Below are 16,674 nucleotides of genomic sequence, written 5' to 3'. Positions count from 1 at the left end.
GCTTCCAAAAACCTGGTTTCTTGTTTTAGTTTTTGAAGGGGGTACACCCTTCAAAAACTAAATTTTCTAAATAAACAAAAACTCATTTAAGCCATGCCCCCCCCCTGGCAACATGAGCATCAAATACTCCTGGAAATCTCATTTAAGCCATGCCCCTCCCCTGGAAATTATAGTCAGGGCATATTATTTGATATTTATGAGGCTAGCCATGACGTAATAATTATAAGTTATAAGTCCCATTTGTAAATGAAGCACGGAATTTACATTTTTTACAAGAAATCAGCATTTGGTACAGGAGATAGGTTTCTTAAAATTTAGATACATTTGAATTCAATTTTTTTCAAATAGTAGAGCATTTCTGGAAGCTTCAAACAGTGCTGATAAAGCAATGACAAATTGACTCTTAAACCATGATTTTAAACAGGGTGTTCACTCAAAAGTCGACCTTGATTTTCCTGATATTTCTAGCATTTTCATATTTTCTCCCTTACTTTATCCTATAGTTGTTATGGATTATGAACTAGCTGACAGTTCAAGAAAAAAGAAAAAATGCAATACACATAAAGAAAACAAGAAACAAAGGATAAACAAATACAAGCAAAAGATAAGAAGTAACATTAAAAAACATTATATTAAAATGAAAAGCATATATTTGGGGGACTTAGTGGAAAGTTTAAAATTCCTGACAAATTTCGCAGATTTCATAAAAGAACAAAATTTTGCTTAATGCATGACTTGATGGATTAGAAAAAATTCATATGTTCCAACCCCCTTATTTTGAACATACAATCCCGTACTCCTGTTTGGAAGCACATATTAAGCAGCCTTCACGTTCAAAAAATTTTTGAATCAATGTAAATAATTCAAAAAAGATTCCTGCACTCGGCCAGATGAAGAAACTTGTCGATTCTTTCGCAATTTGGTTACCATCTTGTCTCCATTGGTGCGGGTAAATCGTGTACGTGATAAAATTATTTACGTTAGGTAAGTTAACCCAGAGAAAATCTAAATTCGTAAAATAATGTGCAATCAACGCTATGAAATTTGTCTGGTGGAAAACAGCCCTAAACTCGTACTGCCGTAGTCTTTTACTGTTCAGTTATCGTACCTTGCAGATTCTCGGAAATACATTTTCGAAGTATCTAGAGGCTCAAAATCTCAAATTTGTCCTCTCAGGCCAACCCTGGTGGCGCCTTATGGAAACTTTAAACTAAGTTTCACTGAATGTTCCGTTTAGGAGGATTCTGGGGTTGGAAGGTATGATGATGAGGTGCTGTTTAAGAGCTAATCAAACTATGCGGTGATGTTAATATGCTTTCACCTATCCAGTTTGATATTTTGAAAGATAATTTGTGATCCAAGCCAATGCTTTATCTATGGATTTTTGTTTTGGTATAAAAGATGCACAGAACATCTAACTTCATGATTCAACTCCATCGCATAGATCTTTTTGTTTTCTCGCGGTTTATGATGCACATTGAAATTATTCAATTGAATGGCCTAATTTTAAGAGTGTGAGAAGCAATCAACTTTTAAAAGACGCTTAAAACAAGACAAACTCAAACTGAGAGCTCTAAATTGTTCAAATTAAAACATTATATGTTTATACAGAGTAGGTTTGTAGTCTGAAAAAAGTTTACTTCATAAATTTTTAAGAGGGTGGCAATATAAGGACCGACTTGCTGATAATAAGACAGACCAAAGCAAAAGTATATTATGATACTTAGGCCACCATCAAAAATATGTTGTGTTCGCGTTCTGAAGATCCCACAAAAATGAGTCGGATGGGCGGTCAGGTGTATTTTTTCCCGGGATTTTCAGATCGGAGCAAGCAAATTCGTTCCCAGGGCCAAGACAGTATAGCGCCACTCGACATCGTTTGTAGACCATTTTCCGCTGCCCTGTATACTGTCAGTAGCCACAGGAGTGCCCTAAAAGAATTAATTTTTACCGGAATTAATTTTTGCGAGTTTTTATCAATTTTGCATAAATTAGTTATGGCGACTTACCGACTCGGGTTTTTTTATAACCAGAAGGGAGTCGGTAGGAGGACGCGAACACAACATAATTTTAATGACGGCCTTATGAAACCAATGAAACAGTTTGAAAACCAATTTTCGAGCGCCAGGAAGATAGAACTTTAAGAGGGTGCTGATAAGCCGCAAACGCCGGCATATATAAGGGCGAGTTCCGGCGACTTTTTGAATTAAATTGACGGTTGTCCGCCGAAACCGCCTGCACTTTCCCGAACACGCCCAGAACATTCCCGAAATGTAACACCTTGTAACATAAACATGGCGGACGACAGTTGAAAGAACGCGCTTGAAGAGAAAGGAGGTAATAAGTTTATATATAAGTTATTTATCAAGTAAATCTTATCAAAAACCATAAAAACAGTTCTTTTAAAAACTTAGCTACCATATAGTTAGTTCATTTTAATTTTTATACTTTTTTAAATAATTCTTCGAGAGTCATTTAAGGTGAATCTTTTTTTTCAGCATTGTTCGGGACTATGCGGGTTTTTTCGGGAAAATACCTGAATTTTTTCTAAAACGCCGAACTCGCCCGAAACCACCCGCACTTTTTACTGCGTATGCGGCTTATCGGCACCCTCATAGAACTTTATGAATAGATAGATAGATAGATGTGCATATTTTACATGGCTAGCCTCACAAATATCGAGGGATATACCCTGTCTATTATTTCCAGGAGGGGCCATGGCGTAGATGGAGAGTCCTAGAGTATTTAATGCTCATTTTGAGCTACGCAGACCCAATTAGAGCCCGCGCTCTACTAGACAACTCCCGGCAACATCCAACGGCCCACACAGTGTGCCATCTTCCCAATTTCCCTCACATGGCTTGGGTTAACCCGGGGCTATGGTAACATTCACTCGCACATGTTGAATCGCCGTCAAGAGGAATCGAACCCCGGTCTCCCGCACAGAGTGCGAGAGCTATAACCACTAATCTACGGCGCCACATAATAATTTATGCAGTTCCGCAGGAAAACATGTTTATTTTAAAGAACTCTAGAAAAGTGGCAATACTACGGTGGTATACACTATAACTCTAAAACCAAAAGAGAAAAGTTTTCAAGAAAATTCTTCTAGCTAGCTAGCTACTAGGCTAGCTATAGCTATATATGACCAACTTGTTCTTTTGCTTTAGAACATCGATGAGGAATATTTTATCAGAACTGAGAAAAGGCAATCTTATAATAATATAACTAGAAGGCTTTAAAATAGAGAAACAACTGTTGTTAAACAAAAAATAAACAATTTTTCATAACAAACAACACAACACATGTTTTTTATTCAAAAGTATTATTTTAAAACAACGTTCACAAAGTAAACCTGAATCTTCTCATTTATTATCAATGTTACGTTCAAATTTGTACTTCCTTCAAATTAGTTTAAAAAGAATTAAAATTGACAGCTAGCTCTACTAGCTAGCTTGGCAAACAAAGGTTATTTTGAAAGACAACTACTTTGTTCATCACTAACACACTGCCTGGTAGTGAGCGGGATTCGATCTGCGGTCCCCATAACTGGGAGCCACAGACGAACCCACTACACTACGTGCGGCAATATGTTAGTGATGAACTCAGATAGTTTATCCGGATGGTGTATACATAGGTGAATATTTATCATAGCACATACGTTATTTTCATGTTAATTAAGTCAATTAAGATCAATGCTTAAAAAAGACCTTAAAATAAAAGAGAAAAACAGTAGAATTTTAAAAAGCGTTGTGTCAAAGAAAACGATTACTCGATTAAAGAAATAATATAAGAACAGAAAAACAAAAACAAAAACATCCTTCGTTTCGTTGCTAGTTAACGATCTATTTTTTTCTGCGGTAAATTTCGAAGAAATATCTGCCATTTATTTATTAAACTTTGACGGTGACCGAAACCTAATATGACGTGAAAATTACCAGGACTGAATAAAAAATAATTACATGCAAATAAAAATTAAAGAAGGATATTTTAATAAAATAAAATGTTTTTATGAACTTAATTTGAAAAAAAATTTACTTACGTACAGGTACACAACAATTAAGTTATACATTTTATTAAGTTTTTGGTCTGCATTTTCAAGACGACAAAAACAGGGTCAGGGTCAGAAAATCTGCAGGGCCAGCACGAGGGATCCCACAATTTTAATTTATTACTGGCCATTACATTACAGCCGTAGAGTCAAAGGTGTAGTCAAAGGGACTTTGGGTTTATTAGCTAGTTATAGCTAGAGGAGATAAAATTGATTAATGATTTGATTGCTTCGTGCAGGCATTATATGTTTTCTTTTGTAAACGAGAGCGACGCACATGCAAGTTGATGAGGAAACCCGCCTGTGTGGTGACATAGCTAGCTAGCTAATGTGAATTTGCAAAATTTGCATTGAGCACAACAGTAAAATGGTGCTGAGAAGCTGCATGCTCCATAGATAGATTCCAGCAATGAATTCAAATAAACCAGAAGGCATTAACCTTGCCTCCATAATACTTTATAAGCCCAACGATCAGTTAAAAGAAATCCACAGTAAAATCCACAGTAAAAGACTTCTCTTTGCCAAATCCTAGCATCTTTTTCCTGCCACACAAATGCCAAAGCGGAAAGAGCTTACCGCTGAAAATGTAAGCAACTGAATTCATCTGTAAAAAGTGCAGGCAAAACGGCTTTGTGGTCTAGTCTATATTCTTATTACCACTTATTAGAAATTATTATCTTAACCTAGCTTGCTACCTAGCTTAATGTTTATGTTTTGACAGAATGTGCATATGCAGAAAAAATCTGAAAAATCAGTAGGCAATAAAATGCAAACTTTATATCACGAGGAGAAATTTTTGCAGTATTTTGCAAATTTTGCCCAAATTTGCGAAATTAAATCCTCGCAAAATATTACCAAAGGGGGAATTCACGAAAAATAAATCCTCACGAAATTTGTGAAAGCCTCGATTCACAAAAAACAAATCATCGCGAAATTTGTGTAAAGCCTTGATTCACAAAAATAAATCCTCGCGAAATTTTCCTTAAAAAGCTTTTCTTTTTTTGTTTTTCACCATTTTTTCAAAAGTATATCAAAATAGTTATAAAGTATCCTAAAGTTATAAAGTATCCTAATAAAAATATATAAAAAGTCACTTCAGTCAAAACAGCAGCAAAATCAGTATCTGGAAGGTTTTTGTTTTTCTCAACTTTTCTTTGTGTAGTCTCGTTTTTCCTTTCCCATTTTTAGAAGAAGTTCCGTATATCTTTATGTTTTTTCCACTTGCTTCAGAGTTTTTCCCTTTTTTGGCCATACAGGCTCCATAGGCAGTTAAAAAGACTTGATTTGCGAAAATAAATCCGAACAAAATTTTCGAAAACATTTAATTCGTAAAAATAATCCTCGCGAAATCCGTTTTTTTAGCTTGCGAAAATCAATTTTTACGAAAATTTGTACACTATAAGTATATAGGTATAGGTATATAATTATGGTTAAAATGTCTGTAGTTCATTCTTTTACTGTTATTAACTTCCAAAACCACCATTCTCAATAGTCTCCCTTGTTCTCATGTCTTTTCTTTGGATATGATATTTTAATGGAACGTTGTTGAGGACAGGGTTGATTACGAAGTTTCCCTTTCTTAAAGTAAACGGGAACTACAATCAAAAAATGTTTTTTTGTTCTGCGGCTTTAGCCAGTAGAACTTTAAAATGGGCCTCTTTTTTGTCGCCTTTTTACTATCAAGACTAGTGAAGCAGGGTACTAGTCTAATGTAGCAGTACAATTAGTTTTTGAGTGTTGATAACAGATCCTGTTGAACGGTACAAAAACCTATTATTTTCACAAATAAATCATTTTGAATTATTATTTTATGTTTAGTTGGTTTCGCCAGTTTCACGAAGCTGAAACGGTGGTTGGTTATTTTTTTGTGATCTGAGATTTTCTGAAGCTAGATTTGTATTTGCTTCAACATTCGTTTCAACAGGCTAACATTCTTTTTAAAAAACGAAATAAATCAAAAATAGTTGTTTTTATTGATTTTTACATTTCATCTAGTTTTTAAAAAAGCGGTGTTTACAAACTTTTCTACTTTCATATTTTTTTTTTGTCTTATGCAGTGGCAGTTAAAAATAATTAATTATTAATAACGTAAGCACTTTTTATGCACAATTGGAAAACCAAGGCAAATCTCCCCCATGGAGGATTTGGTATAAATCAGTAATACGGTTTATTTAGTTTTAAAATGGATGCAGGCTTATTCTTTTTTTTGAAAACACTAAAGCCTCCTGTCACCGAAGGGATTGATTTTTTTGTAGCCAGGTTAGTAGACTTGAAAAGCACTGTTTACCATTTTAGGAAATAATTCCAGCAAACTTAGGGAAGCTTTAGAAAAAGTTTTATTCGTAAAGCAGCTTATCTGCACCCTCATAAATATGGCATTACTTACTTTAATTTGTCTCTCAATTAGCAGGCTGTATTTTGTTTTTGTTTGCATCATTTGTTTCTATATGTAGATATTTGTGGAATATGACACTAACCTCAACATTATTACAACGCTCAAGAATCTTGTGGAGTTTTACAAAAATAACAAACATAGAGAAGATCAATAGCTTTCTTTACAATCATCAGAAGCAATGTCTTAAATTTAATTCAACATGGAAGCCAGTCACTTTGCCGAAATATATAGATGGTTTTAATGACATCCAAGAGTTGGAGAACGCTGATGAGACGGTGAAGAAGCTATTTAGTTTAGATTTTGCAAGACATACAGAGCTCCGAAAAGTTGTTAGAACTATAAATGCAGAAAGGTATGAAAGTGATCTGGAAAAAAATATTGCTAATAATACATGTCATATCCGTATGTTGGTGGAAACATTGAAAAAAAACAAGAAAGATAAAAAAGCTAAAGTGTTTCTTATATGGGCAATAGATCAACGAAAGAAAAGGCTCCGAAGACTGCAAAAACTTGATATTGATAAGTATATGAACATTATTAAAGAGTACAACATTCCTCCTCTTCAGAGTCCACATGACCCAAAGAACAAATACAAATTTCGAAAGTTTAAAATTAATGTCCCACTGAAAGAAAAACGAGATATTGAAGACTTTGAGCATGACCGTGTTTACTAATATATCAGTTTGTCATAAATGTAAACATTATTTATAACAAAGGTAACAAAATATGGTCGTTTTTTGTTCCTGTAACTGAAAATCTTATTTTTTCCTTTATTGTTACTTTGTTGTGCACACTAATTTTTGTGCTTGAAGGTAAAAGTTAGAAAATGCATAAAAAAATTTAACACATATGAATGCACAGACTTTCATTGTCATAAATTTCACAGATTATGGCTCAACATGTGTTCGCGAAAAAGTCTTAACCCATTGACTTGTGAATACATGTTTTAACCTTTCAATGATGAGCACAAAAATACCTATTGTTTTTTACAAAAAAGACAAAATCCCTTTTTAAATTTATAACAGAGAAGTTGTCAATAAATTAAGGTTAGTGATTTTTTATTCTGAGATCAGAAATGGAAGGGGTTATCAATAATAAATTGTATCACTAAGCCATCTTTAAATACACGATTTATTTTTGTCAACAAATTCGACTATTTCTTGTGTATGTTCATTCTGATTTTAAATACTTTCGTTAAAACATATTTTAATTTTATTATTAATTCTACATCATTAAGTTATAAAAACAAAGTTTACAAAGTTAACTTATTCCATGAAATAAAGTAGGTTTTATTAAAATCTTTAAAACCTTTGTTATGGGGTCTGTTAGAAGTTAAATTCCACACAAAGAAGCAAATGGAACGCTGACACTTTTGTGATTGTGTTCTTGAGAAAATTATCGCAAAAATTATTATCCGTGAAACTTTATACAAACCATTATCCGCGAAATACCAGAAAAAATGTAAATTTATCGACCCGCGAAAATGATTTCCAGTAAGGTATATTCTGTCTAGAATGAGTTTTAATTTGAATTTACAGGAAAAATAAGGAGAAAAAAGAAATAAAATGCGAAATAAAAGAGTTCGTTTAAAAATACGAGACAAAATTACAAACAAAAATTCCGCCTTCTTTCTACCGCCGTATTTATTTTCTCTCCTGCAAATTATGATGTTCTGCAACCAGAATATGCATTTAATGCAGAAGCGTTTTTATTAACACTAATCTTTTGTGGCACAGTATGTAAAAACTTTAATCTTTCTTCTCGGATAAATATTTTCGATTTGACAAATCAAAGAAGTTTTACTTCGCAAATAAAGGAATTTAGAAGATTTCACGAGATAAACTTACGTAAGCAGCGACAACAAATTTTTACAAGTTTTTAAAATTATTAAAAACCATTTAAAAAAGGACCATAAGTATCAGTAACGCCCGTGAACGCCCACAAAGGTAGCGTTATTGGTACATTATCCTTTACAGAGTGTGTTGTCTGTTGTCAAAGCAGCTATCACTTACTGGCCCCCAACGTGAAAAGAAAAAACAGTTATTACTGTTATACCGTATATGACTGATTGAGCGCCCAACGCCTGATTACCACCGAATTCGAATAAGCGCCCACCCTCTGAAGCTGCTAATCCATTATCGTGAAAGATGATATATTCGAGGCCACGCCAAGTATTCTAACGTTTACAATATACTGTATTATAATTAGAAAAAAACACGGATTAACTGAACATAAGATAGCATGTTGAAAATAGATTTTATCATATTTTAATAAGCGCTAAGTTTTGAGCATCGCAAGAAAAGCGCACAGAAAGCTTACGGCAATGAACATTTATTTTCACAATTTTTAAAATTTAATTTTCTTATACAAGCTTTAGAAGATTGTTGTCGAATAATAGGATATTTCGCCAATTTCCATTTCTAAAACTTTCACTAAAAAGTATCCCAGAATAATCTAATCTTTAACTTCCAACCTCCTCCCCAGGGCTTGTTAGGTAGGTTTTTATAGTAGGAAAGAGCCTGAAACTTGTTTTCATGTTTCCTTCCTTCCTGTTGTGTAGAGGCCTTGGTTCTGACCGGTAACGTGACGAATTTTGATTGGATGTACGATCCTGCATACTAAAATCGCACGAGTAGTATAATCAAGTACAAAGGAACGCATGCATGTGTAATTTCTAAAAATGGTAGAAATATTTATTTAAGGCTTCCAGCTAGGGGCACAGGATACAAATATTAAAAAAAAATAAGTCTTGAGGACGAGGTTACTCGACTTCTTAAAATCTTAGTCGTTTTATAAACTTCTTAAAAGGATGTTACGAACAACATTTCATTCCAAACGGCTTGACGCGATGTGTTCGTAAAAATTAGTTCGCGTGAAATTACAACACAGATCTGCCGTACGAAAGTTATATACAATGACAAGGATATGTTCTTTGTGCGAAAAAAATATGCGTGAAATATGTCAAATATTTTTGATGATCTTTGAGTTCAACAGAAACAGACAACAACAAAAAAATAGAATATTAGAAAATAACTTTGAGTCAAGAATTATCTGTAATAGACCTTTCCCGAATTTCCTAATTATGCCAAACTCAATTAAAAAGGTCGATACTAAAAATGATTCTTATCCCTAAGTTTTTTTATCAAAAGGTAGAATAAATTACCTAATTTCGTAAATATTTCTATTCGTTAAATGCCTCAATTGCGAGCTGAGAGTTACGGTCAAACCCTTCATATGGCCGAGCTTTCTAAGAATAGCCTCGTTTTTAAAATAATTATTTTCTTCAAATCTAAATAAAATCCAACAAGAATATTATATTGCTCTAAAAACTTCATTTTTGTCATGATAATTTAATATTCTATCTGAATATCTTTATTTGAAGAGCACAGAACCATTATAAAATTTTGGTTGACGTCATAATTATTATAATTTATGAAAATCGGGAAAGGTGTATTTCGCGATTTTTTTGATTTTAAATGTTGCAAAACAATGGCGGAAAGAGTCAAAACGTAAGACTTGTGACTCTCTCTGCGCACGCAAAACTTTCCGAACATATTTTTTTATTTCGCATAACTAATCGATTATGCATCGTTTCCACTCATGCTTATTTCATTTAAAAAGACGAAGTTTTTAAATGCGTGCTTTTAAAACAACGTGTTTACCTAGTTTTCACACAGCTTGTTTTGCAACACACATTTGCATGGAAATATCGGTATTCCTTTGACGTTTCCTTATTTCATAAAATAAACGATGTTAAAAAATGTTGATGTCAAGTTCACGTTATTTCATGAAATAAGAAGTTGAGTTATTTTATCATAGTCACCAGTTAATTCAAAATAAGCTTAATTTGAAAATAAAATATGAATGAATTCCACATTAGTAATACTCTTTTTCGACTTTACCTTTCCGGGTTATAATTAAATTTCGGTAAACGAGAAAACAAGATCAGTGAGTTTGATGTGTATTTCTTATTTAAATTACAAGTTCTTTCACTTTTAAATACCTGGATTTAAACGCCAGGAGAGAGATTGTTTTATACTCTTGTGATAGTCTTAACTTCGCCAATTAACATACACATCGTCTGTGCGATACCTGTAAAAAAAATAAACACATCAAAGACTCTCAATACCTATAAATTTTTGCATTGGGAATATCTTAAAGCAGCATCTGCTAGATTAAGAGGGACAACGGATTTTTTCTAATACATTTTAGCGAACGACCCAAAAATTTCATACGAACGCGAAATTTAATTCTATCGAACTAAAGATAATTGTATTTGCACCCTTATGATTGGTCACTGCCTGTTTTCTAAAATGGTTAACATATAACAAGACAAACAAAAATTCTATCAGTTAAAGTGTAGTCCTCATGTAGTGGTGATTAAGCGTTAATCAAAAATGCAATAACTTGAGTACAAAAAAGATCTTAAACTTAAAGTTGTTGTGTTGTGCTTTTAGATCAATGTAACATTTCGAAACAAAATAGCATATTTTGACCAAATAATTAAGAAATAGGTATGACGTTTTTATTAAAGTAATGTGAACAAAAGGGAAAAAACAATTCAGACCAATCGAGTCATTTCAACTAATGTTTTACGAAAGTTTCTGGCTTAGTGATTGGTTAGTTGTTGGTGATAAACTTAAGATTGAAATAATTTTTTGATAAAAATTAAAACTGAAATGGTTTCATTGGAGAGAAGCACCACACCTTTGTGTACACCACGTGTCTTCGATGGGTGTCACATGACCAGCACGAAACATCTCCCAACCAGCTTGCGCAATCATTACTCCGTTGTCGATACAAAATCTATAAAAAAAAAGTTTCAAAAAATATGATACACAGCTAATCATATTGAATCACCACTACCTTTGTGTGTACACTTCCAACACGATGGATATAAACAAAATTAGCAAAACAGCTCACCGTTCATCAGTAGCGAATAATGTTGCATTACGTTCCTTTGCCATGATTCCTAATAAGCAGAAATAAAAATTTTTTTTACACAATATACTTTGAAAAAGCTGAAGTTGTGAATGTTTTTTAAAAGGTTTATGATTTAGATAAGCATACAAATACGTGTAATGTTACATAGAAATGAATAAAAGAAGACTGCTGAAACTACAAGGAAAATGTTTTTTATGTTAGTCTTCACAAGGAGTTAAAAGTGCACAAATAAAAAAAAAACTGATAAAAGTTTAAAATTGGTCATGCATAAAGTGCAGGGACAGCTGTATCAATCACAGAAGAAACAATCTAAAATTGCAGCTTAAACGGTGCCTGATTAAGAAGAACGTTGGATAAAAATTTTCCACTTTGTTACTTTTTTCAACATGTTTTCAAAATGATTTTTTTTTGTTTTGTTTTCCAGAAAAAGAATTTCCTTTACTAATACCAGTAGTCTTTTTTCTGCGCAATTTTGTAGTCATGATACGGATATACGGGAATGTTTTTCCCTTAGACGAAATTTCTTTTAGTTTTCCCTTCCGCAAAATTTAATTCTCGTGAATGGTGCCTGCAGGTGGTGTACGTGACCAATCACTCTCTGAAAATAAGCCAGGAAAACTCATAAATAAGTAAATCAGGTGTAGATACTAAAATGTGTTCATTTAATTTTCACGGGTAAGGTTAGTCGAGAAGGCTTTTTTATTTCAACATCTCTCTTGACAAGGGGGAGGTCCTAAATTAAGTATTTACACAAACTTATGAATGCATATTGAAGTAACTTGTATGACGTACCCATCATTTCTTGAAGTCTTTTGTTACCTAAAAAAAATATATACTACAATTTGCAGTTTCACCCGTATCACTGATAATTAATCTTTATGTGATTACACTTAAAAATATTTTTTACAACTTACAGCCCACCCCTCCGACGATGAGAACTTCAGACGATCCACAGTGAGCCATCGCTCTCTCTAAAATTACCAAACAAAACACATATATAACTGTTTTGTAGTAGGTTGTAGTGTGCAATGGACTCTGAGAACTTCTGAATGCACACATTGTTAGCCTTTTACATAAGTTCAGAATCAGAATTAATCAATGTAATCAGAAACTTGAAACAATCTCACATAACTATATGGCACTACGAATACAAAATGTTTCAGACATTCAGTTGAAACAGAAGCCAATAAGTTTCAGTTCGAATTTCAAATCCGTTAACATTGATATAAAACTTTTAAATTCGATATAGATACAAGTCTGCTGTATGCCCTACCTGTACTGTTACTGTTACAACATGGTTCAACTATTAACTTGGCCCTGTTCATTTTTTTTTATTTTACCTATATGTGTATCTACTTCGAGCACACTGGATAATTGACTAAGACTAACAGTTTAAATCTTTTCTGCTTAACGTTCAGCATGAGAATAGGATTGATATCTAAGGCGGTTGTCTAGTTGAGAGATTGTTGTGCTTACACGGCTTTCGTAGCACAAATAGGAACTTTTAATGCAATAGACCCCTTGCAAAACCCTCATCTATGGCTGTGTGGAAGACTTATCTTAAGAAAACATTTCTAATCAAGATAATAAACGTACCTGTTATTTCAATTAACATTGCGAATAAGGTTTCCTAGAAATGAAAATATTTAAAATCAAGTAAAGTCAATTACGCTCTCACTTAACTTTTTTTTACCTTTTAAAGGTCTTTGTGAGCATAAAACCTTATAAAAATACAAACCTTTTATTAGAAAGAAAAAAGAAACAGTAATTAATACATCCTAGGAACGATAGAATAATACAAAATATGCAGTTTTCAACTTATTGGAAAAACTATAGGAGACATTATTAACTACAAGAATAACATCTCCACATCACTGCTTACAGGCGTCACTATTTCTATATGTGACACTTTCGAAGTTTAAACATGACTAACCTGTAGTGAGAAACACAAATCTTCTTTCGTACATTCTCCTTTCTTCAGCATCCGATGTGCTGCAGACTAAAACACAGTAATGTCTATCAAAACTCTAATAACAGAAATGCACAACAATGAGTTAATGGAGCACACACACATAAACTGTAAAATCTAGTCTAAAATATTTTCTCTAGTACACAAATCACATGAAGAATGCAGTAATTTTACTGAGTTGCAACAAGTTTTACGTGTGTTAATTCTCATGGCTAAAGGTTCCTTGCAATTCCTGCGAAACAAAGATAATTAAAATGCCAGTTAAAGTGTGTTCTTTTTTAACCACCAAAAATAACCTTCAAAACGAAAAAATGTAATTTCCAACATTTATTTTTTATTGCTTATTAGAACAGAAGAGTTCTCATCACTTGAAGCGCCAGTCCCCGTATTAAGACAACAAATTACCTCAATAAAAGATAAAATGCCAGAAAAGCTCACATCCATCCCTTTTACAGTATAAGGAAGTTCTATGTACTTTGTACCTCTAAATAAAAAAATAAATAAATCCACAATAACCGCTTTGACAATATAACCATCTTTGGTCAATTGATTTTTTTTGTTGTCTATATTGCTGTGGAAAGCTCAGAATTTGCCATCTCTATTCTTCTCACAATTGTAACACGAGATAAATTAATTAATAGTTAGTTAATTTTAAGTATTACTGCTTACTTTTTCGCCAACTGCTCGATGTTATAACCAGGACTTGGATCATTTGAAAGCTAGAAGAAAAATCATTTAAATAAAAAACATGAAGAAAAAAAGACCTGCTTATCCAACGCAAAAACAATGCTTCTCGATGCAAGGGTTCTGGGAGAACAAAACCTGCCTAACGAAACCTGAAAACTACACCTATACAACCTTTATCTAGACTGGGATGAGAATATAACCTTGGAAAATAGTTCTTAGTTACATACTTTTAGTACTCGGGCAAATCTGTCCAGACAGTTTCCAATTGCCATATCGATTGTTTCACCAAATATACGGTATCGATTCTTCAAATAAGCAATCACCTATATAAGTATAAAAGTTTATTGACATCATAAAATCAAGGTGAAAAAAACAGTATAGTGAACAGTTTATCAACATCGACTTTTATGCATAGACTATTTGAAATAGACATTGTATCACCGAGGGTTGATCTACAACCAAATCTAAGCTAGTGGCGGTTTGATGGACAAGCTAACTAAGACGTTAACTGTAGAAATACTGTCACTTGAAACAGGGGAACATAAAGTTCCAAAAGTCAAATCGAATTCTATCCGACTCTTCTCATGATTAGACAACAAAAGCATAGTTATTGGAGATGCAAAATGTGCTTTCTAAATTTGTGTACTTTGGCACCATGTTAAATTTTTTATTCACAGAAGATATCAATATAGAAAATTGTGAGAATAGTCACTGATTAGAACACGCATTAAATACATAAAACCTTGCAATCAATATAGGTTTTCCCAAAAATAAAAACAAAAAAACAAACAAGTTATTTGCCACCATACCTGAGTGTTTCCTCCACTGACATATAAAACTACAGGATTATCAGCACCTGTGATCAAACGTCCCATTTCAATATCTTCATTACGTTAAAGTCTGTTTATTCAGATGCTGTAATTTAATAAATTTTCATTTTTTACATGAAATCAACTTAGCACAACATCAAGCTGTAAATCCCATCACCAAACAAATAATTTCTCTGGTATTTCACCAACAAATTTCTATTTTAAATTACCTTCCTGTTTTAAAAGTTTATTTATGAATTCCAAACAGATTATCTAAATATTAAGAGATGTTTAATTCGTTCAAAAACGATTGTTACTTTGCCCAAGATAAACTTTAGGTGTTAGGTTGAAAACACAAAACCCAACAAAAGATGGCATAAACTGGTGGTAGTGTAAAAATAAGTTAATATGTCCGTTACCATTTTTAAAAAAGACACAGAAAAGATACGACCAATGCAGTGATTGACAGCTACTAAAGGTTTGTTCCATAGCTGTGCAACAGTACATGCTACAACAGCTGTTGAAACCAAAGGTGCTCCCATGCCAGGACCTAACAAAAATAGCATATAATCAAACAGATTAATAAACGGCTTGTTAACACACAGACGAACTTGGACTTCCTGTATTTCCAATACAAAAGGGTTTCATATTTTTATTTGAAAACATTCTAACCTTTTGTGAAGCAAACGCAATCTATATCTTGTGGTTTAATTTTTGCATCTTCAAGAGCTCTAAGAAAAGAAACACACGTAAACTCCGAGATGTTTTTTTTAAACTTGTCATGTTATTTTAATTTGTGTACATACTTTTGAAGCACATCTAGTATATGTTTTTGATGATGTTTCGCTGTATCTCTAGGAAGGAATCCTGCAACAAGAAGGTTATGGAAGTAAAGCATGTTAAAGGATTGATGTATCATTATGCAGAGGAATCCAATGCGTTTTTTAACATGATAAAAAACTGTTATAAAAGTTATAGAAACTTTATCGAAAGTTTGGCATCAGTTAACTACCATTGAGATACCACACAAACAGAAGAACAATCACAGTTTTACACCACTTGATTGATCTTTATCATTTTACCAGACATTAGTTGCATTTGGATCTACTTAACGTATATGCAGTAGAGGTTGTCTGTCAACTCATAAAAACAAAACCCAAACATTACAAATAAGTACACAACATGGAACAAGAACTGTTACCTTCACCAGGATGGGTTATATAAGGATGTCTAACATTACACACAAATACACAACATGGAACACGATATGTTACATTTACCATAAAACATAATAAGAGGGGTTATATAGGTATGTCTAACATTACACAGAAGTACACAAGATAAAACATAATAGGTTACCTTCACCAGGAGGGGTTATATAGGTATGTCTAACATTGGATAACACAACACCATCATTGATAATTCCAATACCAAGCTTGTTGGCGCTACCTTCAAAACCAATTGCAATGGTCATTTTGTCACTGTACTACATTGTTTTGATTTGTTGTAAAATTTTACTAAACAAGAAAGTCAATATAATGATGATGTCAGCAAATAAACATTTGCAATGCATTGAGTGTGCATGTGTAAAAATTTATAAAACAAGGAAGTATGATATAAGCATAATAAAAAAGTTTTTCCTTTATGAATGTGTGATATATATTTCATCATTTAAATCATTTTGAAAATAAAATCAAAATTTGTTTTTTACAAATAATGCTTCCAAATTGTTAAAATTGTTAAATACTTTATTTCAAAACTCAAAATAAGCTAAGATTTTGATTAGAAACAATTTGTTGTTTAAAACAGATGGATTGAA

The 16,674-nt window shown here is 32.8% G+C and overlaps 2 protein-coding genes across 2 annotated transcripts; one reads left to right on the top strand and one right to left on the bottom strand.

Moving 5' to 3' along the window:
- Window positions 1–6,160: 6,160 nt before the first annotated feature.
- LOC130614488 (28S ribosomal protein S15, mitochondrial-like) lies at window positions 6,161–7,171 on the top strand. Its single transcript, XM_057435918.1, has 2 exons — window positions 6,161–6,310; window positions 6,505–7,171. Exons 1-2 carry the CDS (start codon window positions 6,234–6,236, stop codon window positions 7,118–7,120), a joined length of 693 nt encoding a protein of 230 aa, XP_057291901.1. The 5' UTR covers window positions 6,161–6,233; the 3' UTR covers window positions 7,121–7,171.
- A 3,219-nt stretch (window positions 7,172–10,390) lies between these two features.
- On the bottom strand, window positions 10,391–16,373 carry LOC130614685 (probable tRNA N6-adenosine threonylcarbamoyltransferase). Its single transcript, XM_057436122.1, has 15 exons — window positions 16,215–16,373; window positions 15,662–15,722; window positions 15,528–15,586; window positions 15,304–15,405; window positions 14,856–14,929; window positions 14,274–14,369; window positions 14,029–14,078; window positions 13,765–13,843; window positions 13,324–13,389; window positions 12,987–13,020; window positions 12,305–12,361; window positions 12,183–12,209; window positions 11,370–11,418; window positions 11,154–11,252; window positions 10,391–10,538 (listed from the first exon to the last, which is right to left on the bottom strand). Exons 1-15 carry the CDS (start codon window positions 16,327–16,329, stop codon window positions 10,499–10,501), a joined length of 1,008 nt encoding a protein of 335 aa, XP_057292105.1. The 5' UTR covers window positions 16,330–16,373; the 3' UTR covers window positions 10,391–10,498.
- Window positions 16,374–16,674: the final 301 nt, after the last annotated feature.

Source organism: Hydractinia symbiolongicarpus, chromosome 11, assembly GCF_029227915.1.
Source record: "Hydractinia symbiolongicarpus strain clone_291-10 chromosome 11, HSymV2.1, whole genome shotgun sequence".
Taxonomy (NCBI): Eukaryota; Metazoa; Cnidaria; class Hydrozoa; order Anthoathecata; family Hydractiniidae; genus Hydractinia; species Hydractinia symbiolongicarpus.
The sequence above is the reverse complement of the archived record's forward strand: the minus strand, read 5'-3'. Positions and strand labels throughout refer to the sequence as shown.